This window comes from Oryctolagus cuniculus, chromosome 10 (genome assembly GCF_964237555.1).
Source record: "Oryctolagus cuniculus chromosome 10, mOryCun1.1, whole genome shotgun sequence".
Taxonomy (NCBI): Eukaryota; Metazoa; Chordata; class Mammalia; order Lagomorpha; family Leporidae; genus Oryctolagus; species Oryctolagus cuniculus.
In genome coordinates, this window is record NC_091441.1 from 73,399,187 (window position 1) to 73,417,906 (window position 18,720).

At 42.3% G+C, this 18,720-nt stretch overlaps 1 protein-coding gene across 2 annotated transcripts in view; it reads left to right on the forward strand.

Moving 5' to 3' along the window:
• ZKSCAN8 (zinc finger with KRAB and SCAN domains 8) overlaps positions 1–18,720 on the forward strand; it is a 54,789-nt gene that overhangs the window by 25,295 nt on the left and 10,774 nt on the right. For both annotated transcript variants that reach the window (XM_070050561.1, XM_051851462.2), the window contains exon 6: positions 1–18,720. This exon is cut by the window's right edge and continues 10,774 nt beyond it. In XM_070050561.1, the coding sequence (XP_069906662.1) occupies positions 1–962 (962 nt within the window). In that variant the 3' untranslated portion in view covers positions 963–18,720.

The following is an 18,720-nucleotide window of genomic DNA, read 5'->3' on the forward strand; positions in this document are numbered from 1 at the left end:
GTGGTGAGACCAGGAATGAGAACAGGGAATTAGCTTCAAAACAGGTAATATCTACTGGAATCCAGCCACATGGAGAAACAGCTGCCAAGTGCAACGGGGATGTTATCAGGGGTCTTGAGCATGGAGAAGCCCAAGATCTTCTGGGCAGATTAGAGAGGCAGCGGGGAAATGCCACACAAGAAAGACGACATAAATGTGATGAATGTGGGAAAAGTTTTGCTCAGAGTTCAGGCCTTGTTCGCCACTGGAGAATCCATACTGGGGAGAAACCCTATCAGTGTAATGTGTGTGGTAAAGCCTTCAGTTACAGGTCAGCCCTTCTTTCCCATCAGGATATCCACAACAAAGTAAAACGCTACCACTGTAAGGAGTGTGGTAAAGCCTTCAGTCAGAACACAGGCCTGATTCTGCACCAGAGAATCCACACTGGTGAGAAGCCATATCAGTGTAATCAGTGTGGGAAAGCTTTTAGTCAGAGTGCAGGCCTTATTTTGCACCAGAGAATCCACAGTGGGGAGAGACCTTATGAATGTAATGAATGTGGGAAAGCTTTCAGTCATAGCTCACACCTCATTGGACATCAGAGAATCCACACTGGGGAGAAGCCCTATGAGTGTGATGAGTGTGGGAAAACCTTCAGGCGGAGCTCACATCTTATTGGCCACCAGAGAAGCCACACTGGGGAGAAACCCTACAAATGCAATGAATGTGGCAGGGCCTTCAGTCAAAAGTCAGGCCTTATTGAACATCAGAGAATCCACACTGGAGAAAGACCTTATAAATGTAAAGAATGTGGGAAAGCTTTCAATGGGAACACTGGCCTCATTCAGCATCTGAGAATCCACACAGGGGAGAAGCCCTATCAATGTAATGAGTGTGGGAAAGCGTTTATTCAGAGGTCGAGTCTCATTCGACATCAGAGAATCCACAGTGGAGAAAAATCTGAATCCATGGTAGTTTAGGAAAAGCTTGTCATAGTTTGGATATTATTTGACATTAGAGAAACCATGCAGTGGTGAAAGACCTTTCAGTGTAGAAAGGCAGAAAGTCTCATCATTGCAACTTTATCTAGTGTCAGAATCTATAGTGGTGGCAAAGTTAGAATAGCTCCTCAGTAGTTTGGGCCAGTGCCTTGATACAGGTTGATTAGCTTGACTGTCCTAGCAGGTGTCTGATGGATCAGAGCTTCTGATGGCCTAATATAGCCTTTAGACATCTAAAATAGCATTAGAGCAAGTTGCTTGTCAAGGCTTTAGACAGTTAACTTTGTCTTTTGGATAATTAGCTGTAGGTTTCAGAGAAGCTGCTACACCTAGTTCCTCTGCTGCTTCCCATCTATGATACCTTTCTCCCCTCCATTCCCCTCAAGGTGCCCTTGTACTTCTATCTGAGAAGCTGCTTTACAGTCCAAGGCGGCTTCTGTGTGTGACTTATATTTGTTAGCTTTCTAAGATCCTAGTTCTAGGGAAATTTTTACAGACACTTAATGTATTTATGCTTAAGTGTGCACTTTTTTATTCTGATGTTCCTTCTAGTAATCCATATTCTCAAGCAAACTCAGAATGCTATATTTTTAACAGCACTCCAGCATTTTACTTCACATATCACCTTCACTGACTCCACTGAGTCACTGAGCATCTGTACGTATCCTTCACCACCCCTCTCCCAGTACGTGTGTCAGCAAAGGAAATGGACGCGTTAGTGATGGTTGTGAGAGTGATGCAAACAATGAGGTGAGTGGAGACTCAGCCCAGCTACTCTGAAGCTTGGATAATTGTACCTTTTGGTGACTTCTGACTCTCCTTGCACCTCCCTGCTGTATACTGTGGAACAAATAGAAATTTGCACTATCCTAGTTTTGGCATCACATAGAAGAAATAGGAGACAGAGATGCTTGAAGAAGACATAAAAATCCTTACAAAGAATGTACACTCATGCCTTTTGGCCCATTATAGTACTGTTCTCAGGTCCTATAAGCCTGCACAGACTCCTTGACTAGATGATCTGTCATTCTTCATTACCCTGGAACCACCTCCTTTGGTCGCTCATCATTTTCTGTATTTCCTACCATTAATTTATATAATATCCACAGTGATAATGTATTGAATACCTTGCAGTTCATTTCTTGTCTGAATTCTGATGTACTCCATCTGTATTCCATGTCTGTAATTTCCCAGCACAGACATAAACTATTAAACTTATCATTACCAGGCACTGTATTTCATCTTTGAGGCTTTTCAATTTACCAAAGGATGCTTATAAAGTAATGAGACTGGTTTTAAAGTTATATGCTAAAACTTATGCATCCAGTCTGGATTATCCTTTAAATTGGGTGGTTCTAGTTAACTCCAAAGCACCATTATTCCTATTAGTGTTACATTCCTTCAAATTTTTGGAATACAGTTAGAATTCTTGCCTAATAGACAATATAAGAAAACCCTTTATGACTTGATAATATTTCATATTTGATCATTTGATTAGCCCTTTATTCACCAGAGTTGGAATTAAGTAACCGTTGGCTTTCCAAAGTAATCCTCAAACTTGAAATTGATTCCATAAGCCAGTACAGAAGAAAATTACATAGGTTCTGATGAACCCTTCAAGGGAAGTAATACAATTTGATGCTGACTGTCTTGAAAAGGGATGTAACTCTTAATCTTGATAATTCATGATTGATGTGGTTAAAAAATAATAAACTCTTTATGAAGTCCACCTTTTGAATTCTTTCCCTGTACCATCCTTTCTGTCTCCCTTTGACATGCTTTGACTACTAACATTGAGGGTTTCTGTATCTATTTTATTGAGCCATTGGTCATCCTGATTTTCTTGGTTAATTTTTTCAAAACAGTCCTTTTCATTATCTGTTGTTAACCTCTGTTCTCTTTTTTCTTTTTTTTGACCTGCAGAGTACCATTTCTAATTTCCTATGCTTCAGATTTTAAGAAATCAGAAACAAGTAAATCTGGTTGTGTGTAGATCTTTGCTTTTTGCTTCAGTTGTTCCTTACCCTGTGTTAAGATATTAATTTTGCCTGGGGCAAGTGCTGTCTTGTGTGCAGATGTTACCTAGGATGAGTATTCAAGGGAAAATGCTTGTGTGTGTATATATATATATATATACACGCACACACTTCTCCCATCTACTTTAGAGGAAGATTTGCCTTCTTTTTCAGTAACAAAACAACATTTTAGCAGAGCAGCACATTGCATTGAAATGTCTGTGGATGTGCCAATCAGTGTCTCTTTAGCATCAGTACCCAGAGTAATGTGCATCCTGTTGCTTCACTTTCTGATTACTAAGCATCTGACAGAAATTCATAGGAGAGAAAATAATGTGACTAGAAAGATTAATGAGAAAAGACTCACTTGAAAGAATCATCAAGGCTGCTTCAGCACATATAAATAGCCAAGGGGCAGAAGACAATTGAAAAAGGCTGTATGTTTTTTCTCTTCTCTTTGGACTGTCCTTGATTAGTCTATATGACATTATTTTGTGCTGTTAGCTGTAAAAAATATAAAGTACACTCCTTCAAGCAGATTCTGTTTTTTTGTTTGTTTGTTTGTTTTTAAGATTTATTTTATTTATTTGAAAGAGTTACACAGAGGAGAAGCAGAGAGAGAGAGAGGTCTTCCATCGCTAGTTCACTCCCTAGATGGCTGCAATGGCTGGAACTACGATGATCTGAAGCCAGGAACCAGGAGCTTCCTCCAGGTCTCCCACGTGGGTGCAGGGGCCCAAGGACTTGGGCCATCTTCTGCTGCTATCTCAGGCCATAGCAGAGAGCTGGATCGGAAGAGGAGCAGCCGGGACTAGAACTGGCGCCCATATGGGATGCCGGCGCTTCAGGCCAGGGCTTTACCCCACTGTGTCACAGTGCCGGCCCCCAGATTCTATTTTTATGCTATTAATCTGAAAAGAACTTTAATACTTTTCCTACCCTCATTTTAGGATCTGACATGATAAGGTACTTTTTCCTAACTGTTGCCATCTGATAAAGTTCTAGAAGTTTTAAGATTTTCTTCATGGAGCAAGGTGGCAGTGCTAGAATATGGTGGTTTATTCCCATATAGAACAGTTAAACCATAGTTCTAGTAGCTGATTTTTATTGAGTACTTACTGTGTGCCAGACTCTTTATTAAGCATTTCTTGTGCTTCCAATAGATAATACTATATATTCCATTTTATAGATGAGGATAACGAGTCTTTGAGAGTTGATCTCACACAGCCAGTAAGGACAAAAATTCTTAAACGTGATTCTAGAGCCTGTGCACCTAACAGCTATGCTCTGCTGACTATAATGAACAGCACAGCTTTGACCAAGTACTTTAAAAAAATGTATCCCTGGTCAATTCCATTGTATTTACTAAAATTATTGCTTGAATATGTCATTTTGGATTATAATTGTATCATTTTAAATGTTGATACTTTCAATACTTTGTAGTAGAGAGGTAAATTGAGTAAATAAACTATGCTTGAAAGAGTGATAGGTAGGATAAAACCTCATATAACTTAGAGAATCAAGTAGATTTCTCTCTAAACTGCCCAAGGCAAGGATGGGGAACCTTTTTTTCTGCCATGGGCCATTTGGATATTTGTAACATCATTCATGGGCTATATAAAATTATCAACTTAAAAATTAGTCTGCTTTAGATTTATTGAATTGTGAATCCTGCCTGTGGTTGCCTTGGTAGGGGTAGACAAAATGATTTTGCAAACCTTATACACCCCTGGCCTAAGGGAAAGTAGAATTGTGGAAGGAAATGAAATATCTATATGCCAGGTCGGGCAGATGGACAGTTCAGATGACAATAGCAAGTTTATCTACAGCATAAAATGTGAAAAACCTTCAAGCTTGTTGCCCACTTTTTTTTTTTTTTCCTTTTTTTTGACAGGCAGAGTGGACAGTGAGAGAGAGAGACAGAGAGAAAGGTCTTCCTTTTGCTGTTGGTTCACCCTCCAATGGCCACCGCGGCTGGTGCGCTGCGGTCGGCGCACCGCGCTGATCCGACGGCAGGAGCCAGGTGCTTCTCCTGGTCTCCCATGGGGTGCAGGGCCCAAGGACTTGGGCCATCCTCCACTGCACTCCCTGGCCACAGCAGAGAGCTGGCCTGGAAGAGGGGCAATCGGGACAGAATCCGGCGCCCCGACCTGGACTAGAACCCGGTGTGCCAGCACCGCAAGGCGAAGGATTAGCCTAGTGAGCCGCATTGTTGCCCACTTTCAATAGCTATCTTATTTTTTCTCTGTCATTCCTGATTTTTCAATACCATTTCCTCATTAATCTATTCTTAAAACTTGTCCTGATTGTTTCATGCTCAGCATTATTTGAAATGGCTTCTGAATTGCTGGTAGATAAATATTAAGCCTGTTTTTTAGTTCTTGTCTTTCTTGATCTCATTCCTATTTGATATTGTTAAATTCCTCCTGTACCTGCTTTGGCTTATGGGATTCTGGCCACCCCTCCCTGCTTCTGGCTTTTCTTCATTGGTCTTTTTTCTTCTCCTCTCCATTGAGAATAATCCCCAGATCTTATTTTTATTCACTACCTTTTTTATATTTTTACTTATCCATTTTTTTACACTTAGTTTATTTATGTGACTTCTTATTTTGTACCCTGTGGGTTATGTCAAAACTTTCCACAGGTACCTGTGCAGCTTGCTATTTGAAAACAGAACTCATCACTCATTTTTCCAGTCCCCGTTTTCTTTTAAAATGAGTATCATTGCTTAACTGCTTTACCTTGAACAGACTACCTTTCATGTTTTTTCCCAGCTTTAGAATAGTCTTTTATCTTTTTCTGCCCTCCATTTTTAAGGTCCAAAATCTAGCTGTTGATTAAATTCTTAGCCTTCTCCTTGAGGCTTGACCTTTTACATTTCTACCATCCCCTTATAGCATTATGGGCACATCAGGCCCAGGTTACTGTAATTCTTTGTCTCTAGTTTCCTTGCTGTCATGATCTTCATCTTGTATGAAGCTTTTGCTAGATGTCTCATTTTCACTTAGTAATGCCCAGCAGGTAATTGCTTCCAGAGCAGTGGTGTTCCAGGTTCTTCATTACCTTACCTCAGCCTTCATTACTCTTCAGCTTATTCATCCTGATTCATGACATTCAAACTTCCTATAGCTTTCTACTGTTGTCTTACAAACCCTTGCCTCTGTGCCTTTCTCACAGTCTTCTTGATTAGTTTGCTTTTTGGCCCTAGCTCATGTTCAAGTCTCCCTTCAAAGCCAGCTTCCTTTATTTCTTCTGAGTGAGCCTTCCCTTAATCCATATTGCCTAAGCACTTACCCTTTGAGTTTGTACTGTGGCCCGTGCACTGACTAATATATTGCTTTATAATTATTTTCTAGCATTCAGTATTATAGTTTCACATTTTTATTTATTTGCAAAATTAAATTGTAAGCTCCTTGAGGGCAGGAATAATAACTTTTACATTTCTATCTGTACTTCTTAGTGCCTAGTACAGTGCTGAGCACATGGTAGGCATTTAATAAATGCTTGTTGAATTATTGTGCTGATTATTTATGGTGTGATTTATAGAAATATTTATGCTGTTTTCAAGGACATCTCTTAGCACTCTGTACACTCTATAGTATATTAGAATCTGCCTGTACATAAGAGTGAAGACAAAAAGAAAAAAAGAATCTGACCTAGGTGGTGTATGTGAAATATTGAAACATGAAGCTTTCCATGTTTGACCAGACTTGTTTATAAGTTAAGAAAGAAAAATAGGAAACAGACTGTTGTATAAAGTTACAATTGCAAAAGTGATTAAGACCAGGCTTTGTATCTGATATTAATGGTTCTAGTGGAGAGAAATTTAGCCAAGTGTGGAGACATTTCTAAATTTTTTTTAAATTAAAAAAAATTTTTTTAAAAGTTTATTTATTTGAAAGGCAGAGTTGCTGAGAAAGGAAGAGTGATAGAGAGGGAGAGATCATCCATCTGGTGGTTCACTCTGCAAATGACCACAACAATTGGGGCTGGCCCAGGCAACTCTTTCAGGTCTCCCATGTGGGTACAGGGGCCCAACTACTTGAGCCATCCTCTACTGCTTTTCCCAGGCCATTAGCAGGGAGTTGGATTGGGGGTGGGGCAACTGGGAATCAAACTGGTACCTATGTGGGATGCTGGTGCTATAGGCCATGGCTTAACCTGCTGTGCCACAGCACCAGCCCCTGGAGACATTTTTGATCCCATCATTAGTGGTCAGCTGGGATGCTACTGGATAGCAACTAGGGATGCTGCTAAACATCCTGCGTGCACAGGACACCCTCCAGAGCAATTTAATGATGAGGTTGAGAGAGTGGTTTAGTCTCTCATATTTAGTCATAAGTAGGAGAAAGGAGGTACAAAATTGATTAAAATAAGAATGAATTAAAATGATACAAAGGGAATCTTAAGTGTTGGTATATTTTGTGGTTTATAAGATTATTAAAAAGCCTTAATATTTGGAGTTCGCAGCATATACATATGTCAGGGTGTTGATAAGTAATACAGTGGTTGATGATGTTTTAAGGTTGCTTTTGTGAACCAAAAGTCAAGAGATTTAAAATAAATACAAAGATGGTTTATACAGGTATAGAATAAATTTGCAAATTGGGTTCAGCTAGGAACAAATGTCACTGGTGGTAAGGTGGAAGGTACATGGGAGGAACCAATGCTTTTAAAAGTTTTTACTTTTATTTGAAAGAGAAACAGATTCTCCATCTTGTAGGGCTGGGCCTGGATAAAGCCAGGCAGCTGGAACTGTATCCTAGTTTCATATGTGGGTGACAGAGACCCTAGTATTTGAACCATCACCTGCTGCCTGTAAGGGTACACATGAGCAAGCAGCTGGATGGGAAGAAGTGGACCCCAGACTAGACCCAGGATATGGGATATGGGATATGAGCATCCCAAACAGTGTTTTAACCTGCTGTGCTAAATGAGCTCAGTGTAGGGCCAAGAGCGCTTTTATAATAAAGGGCAAAGAGTGCCAGCAGCTCAGCAGGGAGTTCCCTCGGTTAGGTTTTGCTGGCACCCTCCACAGCTCTGCTCTATCTGGGAGGCTTTCTGGGAGAGTCCCCTTTCTTAGCTGGAGCTGGAGGGCTGGGAGAACCTGGCCAGAAGTGAGAGGCAGCTGTGATGCTGGGGCCCCTCCTTGCTCGCCCTGGAGGTGGCACTACACCCTGGTCTCATTTTACTGCTGGGGGAAGTTGAAGTTGGGCCCTGGCCATGCAGTGCAGGGTCTGACTGGCAGTGTCAGAGAATTTCAGGGGCAATGGTGGGCTTTGCAGTTGCTGGCTACCTGGAAGCATCCCTTTGTCTCCTTTGTCCAAAAGGCCCAGGGGTGCTCTGCCTATGGCTCCCAGGTACCCTTAGCCTGCTAAGTGGAGCCAGAGAGGCATGGCTTCAAGTTGGTAGCAGGCACCTGGATGTGGTACTACCCTCTAGTCATTGCTTCTTCCAGGTCTCCTACGTGGGTGCAGGGTCTCAAGGACTTGGGCCATATTCTGCTTTCCCAGGCCACAGCAGAGAGAAGTGGATCAGAAGTGGAGCAGCCAGGACTCAAACTGCCATCCATATGGGATGCTGGCTCTGTAGGTGGCGGCTTTACCTGCTATGCCACAGCGCAGTCCAGTATGTTGTGTTTTATCGAATGCTTTCTCTACATCTGTTGAGATAATCATTTGGTTTTTGTTCTTCAGTTTGTTGATGTGATGTATCACATTGATTGATTTGCAAATGTTGAGCCATCTCTGCTTACCAAGGATAAATCCCTCTTGTTCCAGGTGAATGATCTTTCTATTGTGATGTTGGATTCAGTTGGCTAGTTTTTATTGAGGATTTTTTGCATCTATGTTCGTCAGGGAAATTGGTCTGTAATTCTCTTTCTCTGTTGTATCTTTTTCAGGTTTAGGAATTAAGGTGATGCTGGCTTCATAGAAAGAATTTGGTAGGATTCCCCTCTCCTTCAGTAGTTTTGAATAGCTTGAGAAGAATTGGCGTTTGTTCTTAAATGTCCAGTAGAATTCAGCAGTGAAGCCATCAGGACCTGGGCTTTTCTTTGTTTGGAGGGTCTTTATTACTGATTCAGTCTCTGTCTTGATTATTTGTCTGTCCAGGAATCTATCCATTTCTTCTAGATTTCCTGACTTGTTGGCATGCAGCTCTCTGTAGTAATTTCTGGTGCTTCTCTATTTCTGGGGTATCTATTGTTACATTTCCTTTTTTATCTCTGATTTTATTGCTTTGGGTCCTCTTCGGCTTTTTTTTTTTTTTTTTTTTTTTTTTTGGTTATTTGGGCCAGTGGTGCGTCAATTTTGTTTATTTTTTCAAAAAACCAACTCTTCAGTTCACTGATTTTTTGTATTTTTTTGTTTCAGTTTTATTTCTTATCTAATTTTAATTATTTCTTTCCTCCTGCTAATGTAGGGTTTGTTTGTTGTTTTTCTAGGTCCTTGATAACTCATTTATTTTGTGCCTTTCCAATTTCATTTTCTTTTTTTTTTTTTAAGATTTATTTATTTCTTTGAAAGTCAGTGTTACACAGAGAGAGGAAGGCAGAGAGAGAGAGGTCTTCCACCCGATGGTTCACTCCCCAGATGGCTGCAACGGCCGAAGCTATGCCGATCCGAAGCCAGGAGCCTGGAGCTTCTTCTGGGTCTCCCACATGGGTGCAGGGGCCCAACCACTTGGGCCGTCTTCCACTGCTTTCCCAGGCCATAGCAGAAAGCTGGATCAGAAGAGGAGCAGCCAGGGCTAGAACCAATGCCCATATGGGATGCCGGCGCTTCGGGCCAGGGTGTTAACCCACTGAGCCACAGTGCTGGCCCCTCTAATTTCTTGATGCAGGCACCAATTGTTATAAACTTCCTTCTTTTTTTTTTTTTCCATTTTGACAGAGTTAGAGAGAGAGAGAAAGGTCTCCTTCCATTGGTTCACCCCCAAATGGCTGCTACAGCCGGCATTGTGTCGATCTGAAGCCAGGAGCCAGGTGCTTCTTCTGGGTCTCCCATGTTAGTCCAGGGACCCAAGCACTTGGGTCATCCTCCACTGCCTTCCCAGGCCATAGCAGAGAGCCGGACTGGAAGAGGAGCAACCAGGATTAGAACCCGGTGCCCATATAGGATGCTGGCGCTGCAGGCAGAGGATTAACCAAGTGAGCCATGGCACCGGCCCTAAACTTCCCTCTTAACACTGCTTTTGCTTTATCTGTATTTTGATATGATGTATTGTCATCTTCATTCATTTCCAGACATCTTTAGATTTCTCTTTTGATTTCTTGAATGACCCACTTCATTCAGGAACATGTTATTCAGTCTTTATGTGTTTGTGTATATTCTAGAGATTTTTGGTTTAATGATTTCCAGCTTCAAGCCATTGTGATCAGAGAAGATGCATGGTATGATTTTGATTTTTTTTTTTTTTAATTTGCTGAGACTTGCTTTATGGCCTGGTATGTGGTCTGTCCTAGAGTAAGTCCCATGTACTGATGAGAAGAATGTTTATTCTGCAGCTGTGGGGTGAAAAGTTCTCTAGATACGAATTAGTTCCATTAGCTCTGTTGTTTCTTCTTTGGTTTTCTGACTGGTTAGTCTATCCATTGATGAAAGTGGGTGTTGAAGTTCCCTATTACTATTGTATTGGAGTCCATGTCTCCCTTTAGATCTGTTAACATTTCTTTTAAATAGCCAGGTACCCTGTAATTGGGTGCATATACATTTATTATAACCACATCTTCTTGTTGAACTGATCCCTTAATCATTACATAGTAGCCCTCTCTCTTTTTAACAGTTTTTGTGTTAAAATCTATTTTGTCTGATAGTAGGATGGAAACACCAGCTCTTTTCTGGTTACTTAATGGCTGGTCTGGGCCAGGCTGAAACCAGGAGCCAGAAGCTACTTCTTGGTGTCTCCCATGTTGGTTGCAGAGGCCCAAGCACTTGGTCCACCTTCTGTTGCTTTCACAGGGACATTAGCAAGGAGGTGGATTCTAAGTGGACAGCCAGGACTTGAACTGGCCAGTGGCTAATTCTTTATCCAATATACCACCTGTGGACCATCACCATTCCAGATGTACCACCTGGTACAGATACCTGTACCCAGATTTCTCCCTACTACACTGATTCTTGCTAAGACTGGTGCAGTAGCAACACTGCTGGTCCCCACTTTCACCCTCTCCTCATACCATAGTCAACTTCTTTTGTACTATAGAGCAGCATTAAAACAGACCTAGCTCTAGATGCCTCTTCCTTGTCCTATACCCCACTACCAACCCCCATCATTGGTAAAAGTCCTACCTGGCTAACGCTGGATTCAGTATTCTGTCACCTTCTTTAAGGTCAAGGATTGGCAGAAATGTCTCCTCTAGGTTACTGCCTCCTTGTAATCTAGGGTTGTATATATTACAGCCATCCAGCTTCTCCCACACACTACCCCACCCCACCCCCCACCCCTTTGACAAATTACTCAGGCCAAAACCATTGCCTTGACTTCTATTTATTTCTCATTTGTTGCCCTCTTGGCCAGGCCAGGTCCAATCTCTTCTTTCCTGGCTGCAGGAGCCTTTGGTGTTCTCCCTTCCTCTTCTGTCCTTTCCTATCCATCCCCTTACAGTAGATTTCTCACAGCAAATTGGTGATGGCATCTTATGCTAGCCTCCCTTGGCTCTGCCTTGCTCTTCTAACCAAAGTTCCTGCCATGGGGCAGAGTTCCCTCCAGAGTCCTGTCTGAGGCCTTAGAGTTGGCAGACAGTGCCCCTGTGTGTAATTCTGTTTTTCCAGGTTTAGTGACCTGACACCCAGGCCTTCTGTATTGCCTTCTGAGGATCCAGGATTATCCTTGAATTTTTAGAAGGCAGGTTGGGTGGAGTTGTCCCTTAGAAACCAGAACAGCCCCCAAGAGGAGTATGTGTATAACACAATGAGTTACTGAGTTTTATCCTGAACAAAAAAAAACTGGACTCCAGAGTTTCCCAAGTGTTTCTGCCGTGAAGCTTTGAGAGCCTTTTAGCTTTCTTATACATTTGTATGGTGTGGTTCACAACTCCCTGTACTGGAGGAAGCATTTGAAAATGTTCATGGGATCAGATACCAAAGTTAAATCTGTTCCATTCAGACAGTTATAAATCAATGTCAAGTTCCTGTGCAGTGAAAGCATTTTAAGAGAGAGGAGAATGACTGATGTTGCCTTCCCACCTGCTGTGCACAAGGCCAAGATCCTCCACCCAGTTAGCTTTGGGAAAGTGGTGTGGGTGGAAACTGATGTAGGTGGATATTTAGAGGTTTCTTCCTTGAGTACTTGAAGGCAAACCTGGTTGGAGATAGCCCAGGCAGGGTGGAATGCAGTAGATTTTTCCTTTGGGGTTGTAATTCACTGTGTTCGCTAAACATTTTATTCAATTAGGAGTCTAATGTTTTGAACTACCCCCTTTTATTTGCTTAACTATTATATATCCTGACCACTCTCTACATCCATTTATGGGAATATCAGCCTCTAAATCCTGGGCTAGCATTTCACTACAAGGTGTGTTTTAATGGGTGCATCAATCTATTGGATATTTGGATTATTTCCAATATCTATGTTTTATAAGCATTAGGGAGAGTATCTCTGTCCTCTTCCCTTTGTCCTTTGCTTTGTTATTTACTCAGGAAAAATTCTTGGAAGTTAAATTTCTAGATGGGTTGTAGTAGCTCAAGGTGTAGACTATGGTTCTTGGGGGTGTCTGTGACTGGTCCCCATGTGCCCATTTCAAAGACAAGCTAAACTAGGGATATCAGCACTTGACCCAGAGATAGCAGACCCTGGCTCTGTTGATCCCCAGGCCCAGAGGAGGAGGTGGAGGCCACTGACACTAGCCTCCCAGGAGCCCTGAGCATAGAGAATATGCTTCTAGCACGTTCCTGTGACTCCCACCAGGCCAGCTTCCCCTGATTTAGAGGATGTTCTGGGCTGGTATGGGAGGCACCACTCAGCCCTTCCAGGAAACAGCAGAGCCCTGGGCCATGCCTGCCTCAGCCTGTGGGCTTTCTTGAGACCAGCAGAGCTTGGATATCCAGCAAGGAGATGACTGTGGTAGTTGGTCAGAGGCAAAAAAAAAAAGACCTTGGCAAACCAGCTGTGTGAGATCTTCCAGGGCATTTTGTGCCTTCTATTCTTGGCAGGCCATAGGCTCAGTCATGAAAATACTACAGCCCTGATTCAGCCAGCTGTATGATGTCCATTTTCTGACATCTTTAGAGCTGACCCTTGATTGGGACTGGACCTGAGAAGGGCTACCTCTTCAGGGGTCAGGTGTTCTTTCAAGATGGAGACAGGAGGCTCCCCTCACCCCTCTCTGCTCAGCCCATGTTGGGAGAGGCCTCTGCTCTCAGCATCCTGCCCACCAGGCCTGCTCTCCTCTCCCCTTTCTGCTTTGTTCCTGTCCTCTCTGAGAAGAAAGATGTGACTCCCTCCTCTTCTCCCCACCACCAATTCTACCCTCACCCCTTAAAGGGACAGCTTGGGATCTTGAACACAGGTGAGATGCCATGACCAGCTGGAACATTTCTGTGCCTTCCTGGGCCACCTTTCCCACGAGATTAGAAGGGTCATTGTGGCTGTTCCAAACAGTGTATGGCTGGGAGGGGAGGCAAGCTAGAAGAGGCATGATGGGTGGCCAGTTCTATGTTTTCTGGGCTCCAGGAACAGCAGCAGGGTGGTAGCTCAGTGGCCAGAACATAGTACCACTTAGTGGAAGCACAGAACATCCCCTATTAGAAGCACACACACTCCCTAGTAGAAGAACACAAAGCCAGGTAAAAGTACACAAGCTCCCTTGATAAAAACACTCGATAGCTCCATGATGATGTACACAGTATCCCTTGGTATAAGCACATGACATCCATGAGAGAAGCACATATCATCCCTTGGGAGAAGCACACAGCTCCCTGATAGAAGCACACAACACACTGATAGAAACTCAACATCCTCTGGCAGATACACACAAAAGCCTCTGACAGAAGAATGTGACACTCCCTGACAGAAGCAAGCAAATTCCTGAGAGGAATCAATACCCCAATGGAATTGCACAATACTGCAAAGTAGAAGCACAATATACCCACTGTGGTTTGAGCACAGAACCCTCCATAGAAGAACACTGTACCACTTGGTGGAAACACACAACACTCCCTGATAGAAATCCATGCTAACACCTGTTAGAAGCACCCTACCTACCTTCCCTGGGAAGCATAGAACACCCCTTTGTGGAAGTGTACATGCTTGTAGTGCATGACACCACTTGTGGAAGTACACAATTCTCTGATGAAATTATGCAAAACCTCTTCAGAAAAGTAGACAATACCCCATGTCAGAAGCACGTTACATTCCCTGGGTAATATTTCCTGGTAAAAACACACAAAACCAATTGATAGAATTACACAATATGCCTTGGAAGCACAAAACACTCCTAGATAGAAGCATGCAACACTTGCTGATACTAGCTCACTGCAACCCTGATAGAAGCATACAATACAACTATGGAAGAAGACAACACCATAAATGAGATCATGCAGTATTTGAGTCTGTTAGTGTCTGGCATATTTCATTGAATCTAATTACTTCCACTTCCATTTATGTTATCATGAAAGGCAGGATTTCATCTTTTTATGGGTTAATAATATAACCACTGTGTATATATACCACATTTTCCTTACCCAGCATTGGTTGATTTACTCTTCGTTTCCATCTTTTCCATTTTTTGTTTTTTTGCTGTTGTGAATAGCTCTGCAATGAATACAAAATTGCAGATTCCTCGTTGACCTACTGATTTGATTTCCTTTGGGTAAATACCTAGTAGTGGGGTTGCTGAACTGTATGGCAGCATTATTTCTAATTTTCAAAGGAGTTTCGATATTGTTTCCCATAGTGGTTGTATTGATTTACATTACCAGCAACAGGGTATAGTATTCCTCTTCCTCCACATCCTCATCAGTATTTGTTACTTTTGTGCTTTTGCTGATGAAACTGAGTACCTATCCAGTGTCTTAGGTGTAGGTATTAGGCACTGATTCTAGTCTCCGAGTCTCCTCTTAGCTTAAAATTTCCCTGTCTGATTTTTACAATTAGAAATCAACCTCTTACTAAAATTAGCTCACTAAATTGAGGGAGTGATGCAGATGGCCCAACAAGGACTCTAATCATTGGAATCATAGTCATTTATTTCTCCCATAAATAACATCTTGTCTTGAGTGATTTCTTTTCCAGGAACTCCAGGCCTTGACTTTGCTATCATCCATCATCAATACTTCTTCTTCTTCTTTTTTTTTTAAAGATTTATTTATTTATTTGAAAGTCAGAGTTGCAGAGAGAGAGAGGGAGAGAGAGAGAGAGAGAGGTCTTCCATCGGATGGTTCACTCCCCAATTGGCTGCAATGGCTGGAGCTGTGCCAATCCAAAGCCAGGAGCCAGGAGCCTCCTCCGGGTCTCCCATGTGGATGCAGGGGCCCAAGGACTTGGGCCATCTTCTACTACTTTCTCAGGCCACAGCAGAGAGCTGGATTGTAAGCAGAGCAGCTGGGACTTGAACCGGCACCCATATAGGATGCCAGCACTGCAGGCAGTGGCTTCACCTTTTATGCCACAGTGGTGGCCCCTCATCACCTGTCTTAATCCTAGCTTGGGGCCAAAGGACTTGGGCCATGCTCTACTGCTTTCCAGGGTAATAGCAGAGAGCTGCGTTGGAAATGGAGCAGCCAGCTTGGACTCAAACCAGTGCCCATATGGGATGCCAGCACTGCAGGCAGCAGTTTTAACCCTTATGCCACAGTGCTGGCCCCATCAAAACTTCTTAAAGATTACAGTATCATTGGTCAAGCACTACTGAAGAACCAGGGACCTCCTTAAGCATTGAGCATATTGAGAAAATCCAACTTCAATCTATAAGAAATTTCACTCCTAACCTCTTGATGAGTCTTAAAATTGATAACTTTCTGGCTCCTTGCTCTTTGCTTTTCTATAAATATCTACTTCTTTTTAAAATAAATTTATTATGTAAAGAGAACAGATTTCATACATGCAGTTTTTTTTTTTTTTTGAGTTATTTGTTTATTTGAAAGACAGTTACAAGAGAGGTAGAACCAGAGAGAGAGAGAGAGAGAGATCTTCCATTTGCTGGTTCAATCCCCAAATGACCACAACAGCCAGAGCTGAACTAATACAAAGCCAGGAGCCAGGAGCTGCTTCCGGGTCTCCCATGCAGGTGCAGGGGCTCAAGACTTAGGCCTTCTTCCACTGCTTTCCCAGGCCATAGCAGAGAGCTGGATTGGACGTGGAGCAGCCATATGGAATGCTGGCACCAAAGGTAGCTGCTTTACCCACTCCGCTACAGTGCCGGACCCTCATCCATTCAATTTTAAGAACATAGCAATACTTCCCAACCTCCCTTCTCCAACCTCTCTTATTGCAATAACATACTTTCTTTCTTTCTTTTTTTTTTTTTTTTTTTTTTTTTTTTTTTTTTTTTTGACAGGCAGAGTGGACAGTGAGAGAGAGACAGAGAGAAAGGTCTTGCTTTTTGCCGTTGGTTCACCCTCCAATGGCTGCCGCAGCTGGCGCACCACGCTGATCTGAAGGCAGGAGCCTGGTCTCCCATGGGGTGCAGGGCCCAAGGACTTGGGCCATCCTCCACTGCACACCCTGGCCACAGCAGAGAGCTGGCCTGGAAGAGGGGCAACCGGGACAGAATCCGGCGCCCTGACCGGGACTAGAACCCGGTGTGCCGGCGCCGCAAGGCGGAGGATTAGCCTAGTGAGCTGTGGCGCCAGCGCAATAACATATTTTCACTTCACTTTATAATCACAAGATTAATCCTCCACTAAATAAAGAATTCAACAAGTAGAAAGTAGAAAGACCACTGTTCCTCAGGAGTATAGATAAAATCTATAAACAATAACCTCAAGATGTCAATTTCACTCATGCATTTTTTTTTGTACTGTATATACTAGCTATCCCAAGTTAACAAAAACATGATATTTGTCTTTTTTGGGACTGGCTTATTTTGCAAAGCATCCGTTTTGTTGCAAAAGACAGGATTTTCATTCTTTTATGGCTAAGCAGTATTCTATATATATATATATTTTTTTCCTTTCACATTTTCTTAAACTAGTCACCCGTTGATAGACATCTGGTTTGATTCCACATCTTAGCTATTGTGAATTGAGCTATTGTAAACATGGGGATACAGATAACTTTTGTATGCTGATTTCATATCATCTGGGTAAATTCCTGGGAATGGATGACTGTGTCATATGGTAGGTCTATATTCAGATTTCTGAGGAATCTTCATATGGTCTTCCATAATGGTTGTAGTAGTTTAAGTTTCCATCCACAGTGGATTAGGGTACCTTTTCCCCCACATCCTTGCCAGCATTTATTTATTGCAAGGCAGAGTTGGGGGGGGGGGGTTTCTTCCATCAGCTGGTTCACTCCCCAAATGGCTGCAATGACCAGAACTGAACCAATCTGAAACCAGGAGCCAGGAGCTTCTTCTGGGTCTCCCACATGGGTTCAGGGGCCCAAGCACTTGGGCCATCTTTTACTGCTTTCCCAGGCCATAACAGCTGGATTAGAAGTGGAGCAGCTGGCACACAAACTGGTGCCCATATGGGATCCCAGCACTGCAGGCAGCAGCTTTACCTGCTATGCCACTTCACCAGCCCCCAATTTGTTGGTTTCTGTATGAGAACCATTATAACAGGTGAGGTAAAACTTCATCTGGGTTGTATTTGGATTTCCCTTATGGCTAGTGATGTTTAGCATCTTTTCATGTGTGTGTTGGCCATTTGTATTTCATTCTTCAAAAATGTTCCTATCCTTAGCCAATTTCTGTCCCCCCTCCATAAAAAAAAAAACAAAAACAAAAAAAAAAAAACCTTTTATTTAAGGAACACAAACTTCATACATTTCATAGTTACAGCTTTAGGAACATGGTGCTTCTTCCTTCTGTACCTGTTCCCCCACCCACTCTTCCTCCCTTTCCTATTCCCATTCTTATTTTTTTCTAAGATCTATTTTTTTAAGAAAGCTTTTATTTAATAAATACAAATTTCATAGGTACAGCTTTATGAATATAGCAATTCTTCCTTCTATACCCACCCTCACTCCCGTCCCACCTCCTACTCCCTCTCCCAGCCCATTCTTCATTAGGATTCATTTTTAATTATCTTTATATACAGAAGACCAATTCTATACTAAGTAAAGATTTCAATGATTTGCACCCACACAGACACACAAAGTATAAAGTACTGTCTGAAGACAAGTTTTACCATTAATTCTCATAGTACAACTCATTAAGGACAGAGGTCCTACATGGGGAGTAATTGCACAGTGACTCTTGTTGATTTAACAATTGACATTCTTATTTATGATGTCAGTGATCACCCAAGGCTCTTGTCATGAGCTGCCAAGGCTATGGAAGCCTTTTGAGTCCACAAACTCCATCAGTATTTATAAATAATAAAAGCAAAAATTCTTTCCTCCTTTCAGAGAAAAGTATTTCCTTCTTTAATGGCCCCTTCTTTCCACTGGGATCTCACAGAGATTTTTCATGTAGGTCACTTTTTGCCACTTTTTGTCACTTTTTGGCTTTCAATGGCTGAAATGCTCTCATGGGCTTATTAGCCAGATCTGAATGCCTTAAAGGCTGATTCTGAGGTCAGAGTGCTGTTTAGGGCATTTGTCATTCTATGAGTCTA